The sequence below is a fragment of the Frankliniella occidentalis genome, unplaced genomic scaffold (assembly GCF_000697945.3).
Source record: "Frankliniella occidentalis isolate FOCC.00 unplaced genomic scaffold, Focc_3.1 Scaffold35, whole genome shotgun sequence".
In the NCBI taxonomy this organism is placed as follows: Eukaryota; Metazoa; Arthropoda; class Insecta; order Thysanoptera; family Thripidae; genus Frankliniella; species Frankliniella occidentalis.
The window spans coordinates 632,219-637,388 of record NW_026267165.1 but is presented as its reverse complement, the minus strand read 5'-3'; the positions used below and the strand labels follow the sequence as shown (position 1 = coordinate 637,388).

At 52.7% G+C, this 5,170-nt stretch overlaps 1 protein-coding gene across 4 annotated transcripts in view; it reads right to left on the bottom strand.

The window, feature by feature from the left end:
• LOC113202361 (eye-specific diacylglycerol kinase) overlaps window positions 1-5,170 on the bottom strand; it is a 259,771-nt gene that overhangs the window by 141,373 nt on the left and 113,228 nt on the right. Inside the window, exon 1 of one of the 4 annotated variants that reach the window (XM_052266144.1) lies at window positions 1,711-2,121. The exons of the other annotated variants lie outside the window; for them this stretch is intronic. Coding sequence (XP_052122104.1) covers window positions 1,711-1,847 — 137 coding nt within the window. The 5' untranslated portion in view covers window positions 1,848-2,121. Of the gene's footprint in view, window positions 1-1,710; window positions 2,122-5,170 lie in introns of those variants that run through there. 4 annotated transcript variants of the gene reach the window in all.

Below are 5,170 nucleotides of genomic sequence, written 5' to 3'. Positions count from 1 at the left end.
GGGCGTGGGGTGGCGGGACGCGAAGCACATTGCGCTGGCGCGTGAGAGCGAGGCGATACGTGCGTATGTGTAGCGTCGCGTCGAGGGACCGTTTGGCAGTTCGATTTCATCGACTTCGTAAGGGGACTGACTCGAGCCAACGGGGGCGGTGCGGGCACGGCGGGCGGCTGATGTCTGCTGTACCCACAATCCCTCTCCATGCGGCCCTGTGCGGTCGTCAACATGCCCCCTCCCCCTCTCTCATCCACCACATGGATATTAGGAAGGCTCGCGGCAAAGCCCTGCGACACTCTCACATACACGCCCCCCTCCACACGCACACACACCCACATGCACACATACACACCACCCCCTGGTTTGACTCGTGTCCTCAGGGCCGGTGCCCCCCGCCAGACTTGGCCACGTGCGGAGGGGGTGACACACAGGAGGTTAGGGGCCAGGGGAAGAGCGGGGCAGGGAGGCGGGGAGGATTCATTAACTTTGTGGGTGAAGTTTACATGAAAGAAAAACACGTTTGAAATATTTCGGACAGGCGCAACGTCAAGTGGCAACGTCCTTGGTGGGTGCAACTCGACAAAAAATAATGTCGGTTTTTGATTTCTCAAGAAGTGGAAGTAGAAACATTGCGAAACACTTGTTTGATGAATTCTTTCAGCAATGCGGTTGGCGGTGAAACCAACAACTCAAATTTCGTTTGGCAGAGTTTTATATATAGAAGGACGTTATGCCTCATGCTGAAAACATAAAAAGTGAGTCAAACATAGAATAATACCAGCGCCTCAAAAACTGACTTCTTGCACGGAGTGCATTACACCTGGTCCCTGATTTTGATTGAAGTGACATTCTACAAAAAGAACACAAGGATCAAGTACAACTTACTTGATCCAAAAAAATTAGGTTTTGGGGCGTGTCACGGTGGGTTTTTAGCCTTCCACACTTACTGTGTGAGCTAAGCAAAGCAAACAACAGTGGGTCGAAAATTATCTAGGGAAGTGAAAACGCCCGGGGTTTGGGGCACGAATATAAATATCGCTTAGAGAGGCAGTGACACTGAATGAAGAGCATTTGATTAATGCTCTCTGCGGACCAGAAGCTGAGGAGAAAGGAGGCAGAGAAAAGGGAGAAAGAGGAGAAAAAGAGAAAGTGGGGGTGGCAGCTCACCAGCCCTACCCACTCCCTTCTCACCCCTCATCTCATCTTTCGAATTTTCACACCGGGGCTCCTAATCTGTTCCTCGTTTCGTCCACATGCCGCTCTCTGGGCGATAAATCATCGCAGCCGAGGTCACCATAATATTTATGCCTTCATAAATCTAATAGCCGTGTCCGCCGCGCCCACGTCTCTCGCTCACCCTCTCTCTCTTGCCAACCCCTCACCCTTCCGGACCCAGATTAAGAAGGTCGTTGCTCCCGCCAATCCCAATCACTTGTCCCTTCTGATCGCTAAATCACAGCCTGCCCGATGTGTTTGATCGAGCGTTGAACCGGCTTATTTGTGTGCTCGCGTTGTTGAAGTGAGAACAAAATTAGTTGTAGGAAGCGGTAACAGTGCGACCGAGTGCCAGTGTGTCTTATGGTTGCTATTACATTTTTGGAAGAGAGTGAAGCTATCGGCAACTACGAGGACTTTTTTGAGGGGTCGAAATCCTTTTGAGGAAGGTTGGGTAGCGGAATGAGGAAGCACTTTCAATATTGCCCTGGAGGATCTCACCCTTCGTCGCCCATGGCGAGGGCCGCGTAGTGAGGAGATCGGTCCGAGCAACACCAGCAGCCCGCGCTCCAGGGGACGCCCCAGCACCAGATCGTGCGCCACGAAGCAGCTGTCAGCCTGTCGCTCACATGCACCATGCACTACCACGTTACGCATGCACTATCACGTCACTTGTTATCACATGCACAAAGCCAGCCACATGCTCTTGTTGGTCGCTCAATAAAAAGCACAGCTAATCCACCACTGCCACTTCACGAACACATCATGTACCATCACTAGAACACACTGCGCTGAACCAATTCCATTGTCACCAACACCACAACCACCAAAGCACCATGACGAGCGGCGCCCCGACGACCGAGCTGCACGAGCAGCACTGACCACCGCTGACGAGTAGGTCGCAAGGAAGCCAGATGGAGCTTCTTTCCACCCTTCAGCCCCGCTCCCCTCATCTGCCTGCCCCGCTAGCCCTCTGCACGCCCCTCTCTCCTATGGGGGAGAACTACCGCTGAGGATAGGGGGAGGTCGCTGGTTACACAGGTAGTATATTGGTCCTTCAATCTGTCAATTGAATTAACCAGCCAAGGTCAGAGAGTGCACTGTAAAGCCTTCTTTTGGAAAGACACACACAAATTTTAAAACGGTTTTGGAAACGCCATTGTGAACTCTACGTCGACATTTCTATCGAAAACAGGCCGAAAAATCTTTCTACAGTGTATGACAGAGATTGCAGATGCCACACCGTTAACTAGTTGCGCATTCTGGCTGCTTTGCAATTGCGAACCACTTGCGAACGATTCATTTTGAAACGCGAAGAAATTCTTTGGCAATTGAAAAGGCAATTCAAAGGCATAGAAAGCAGCCAAATCCTTCCCAATGCAAACAAATCCTTGTATCATTGCGGTTATCATGGAGTACTGCTGCTGGCCGCGGTCAGGTCACCACCGGGGGGTGAGGACAGCAGCAGCAACCGTAGAAGCAGCAGGGCTGGCGGCGGAGGAGCATTTCGAACCAGGCTGGAATTTCATACGGAGATATAGCGCGGGCCTCGACTGGCGTGGCGGCCGCATTCCATCGGGCGCCAACCGCCACAACCCGCCACTGACCACCCCGCCCCGGCTCGCGCCACCCCCGCTCCACCCTACGGAACACATACACGTTCGGCGGGACCACATACCTGAGGCCTGAGGAGGGGGGTGGCCGCGGCCTGGGGGCTGTTCGACCGCCAAACAGGATTATGTGTCGAGGCGTCATCTTGTTAGGCGAGGCCCCCTGCGCCCACACGCCACGCCCTGCCACGCCCTCTGCCGGCTACACCATACCACCCACCATCGGTTGAACGAACAAATGAACGCCGCAAATGCAAGGAGAAAAATTGACCTGTACCTGTACACCTAATATTTACCGGCCAGACCAAAAGTTTTGGGCACACAAATTTGAGTCGGGAAATCACTTTTGCTGCTCGGTCATCATCACACCTTCGCAATGCCCCATAGAATTTCGTGGAGGGAAGTCCTCTACAAAAATTAAATAGAAAGATGCAACATTCGAAAACTTAAAAGAGCGTGCCAAGATGTCACACTTTTATTAGTGTTAAACAATCAATGCGTGTTTGAAACCAAGTAACTCGCTTTAAACAACCGGTTCCAGGAGGAAAATAAATTCCGAGTGAGTGAACGTCACCGCCACAACGCTGCCTAAAGAGTAGGCAACACATCCGGCGCCACGACTGCGCGCGTAGCCCGCCCGGCTCCTTGCGGGCGCTGGCGGCGGAGGCAGATGCTTGGCAGCGCGACGGCGGCACGGAACGACTCTACGGGCGAAATAAAAGATCTATTTGTTTGGCATGTCTAGTTTCCAGTGTGTAAAAGAGTGAACACCTTTGTCACAAATGTTTTTATTCATTCGTTCTCAATGATTCTCAATTTAATAAACGGGCTGACGTCACACCTTGCAGAGCTAAATTCCTACGAAGTTACTTCGCAAAGTTACGAAGAAAGTTAGGCGAAGTTACGGGAATTCTTAAGAAAAATTACGAAGATATCCTGCTTCATAACTGACGAGGAAAAGAGCTCTTGTTCCGGACCTATGAAGCACTGCTTTGTAATTGCGACACTTGGGCTTTGTAATCAAGAGGCATTCGCTCTCTTCGCAGCTCTACGCAGCAGGACTTTGTAGCTTTTAGTAAGCAGTTAGTTAATTGCAAACATTGTAATCAGGTTTGGTTATGCAGAAGGGCAAGCAAGCAAGCAAGGCGTCCTCACAACCTCGGCTAGCCGCGCATTAAGCCCTTACTACGTCGTGGCGAGGGAGGCAGGGAGGCAGTTGCACTGAGGTGTATTATGCGGTCCGTAACAGGGCCATCCCGGCTCAGGCCATCCCAGACCCGGCCGGCCATCCCGTCGGACACCTCAGAGGGAGGGGTGGAAGGGAGGGTAGCAAGTTGATGTTGTAGTGGGCAGAGGGTCGGCTATGGCTGGTTTCGAGAATAGAGGTGGGGTAGGGAGGAGGCGGGGGCGTAAGTGCAAGGGATGGTGGTGGGCGGCGCTCGCGGCGGGCGCGCGCGCGCCGGGGCCAACGCGTATAGCGCCGCTTGGGCCGCTTGGCACCGCACGGTCGGTGTTTAGGAGTTTTAGGGCCGCGTAAAATGGAAAGCAGCGGCGCACTTTTGATAGCCCCGCGTCGCACTTGGCGCATCGCACTCTACCCCCGAGGTAATCCCACCCGCGGCCTCCCAATCCGCCCCCTCCCCCGCCCACACCCCGCGCGCAGACTCGTTAACGCCACCCCAGGTGGTGTGGAGAGCGTTCGATTCGTTATAGCGACGCCGGCACATCATTCGCCGCTGCGTCCACCGCAAAAAAAGAAACACCAACATTGTACAAAAACTGACAAAAACTAATTTTGATTTAATTTGTTTTCCCCACAGAAAAAGTTAGTAAAATGCAGGATAGTGTTCCACCAGACGTGGCGCACAATATCAATTATTCACTGCGACAAAATAAATGACATGATAATCTTGGCAAAAGAGTGTTGGGGCGGCTTCCTATCCAGGGTCCAAGGAGATGCAGTGAAGAAGCGTCACTGGTGCCTCTAGCTGCGTCTAGTTTAGGGGGTGCTAGGGGGTCCTGAGACTCACCGCCTTATAAACCCATGCAAAGTATATGTGGGAAAAAACGTTCCCGACAGCTCGGGACCCCCTACCACCCCAAGCACCCCTCTAACTAAGCGCAAGCCCAGTTACGTGATCTCAGAAGACAACCAGTTACCGATCTGAAACCAGCCACGGAGCTGCGTGGTTCGCTCATTACTGTCAGGCTGGCCAATAGAGCCTCGTCACCACCAAGACTTACCACTTAGCCTCATGAAGCTTCGCAACAACACCGGAAGCAGCCGGGAAGTTGGGGGATGGGGGCAACTGCCTGGTTAATAAAGGCCTGAAATCTAGCGTGTGATAATA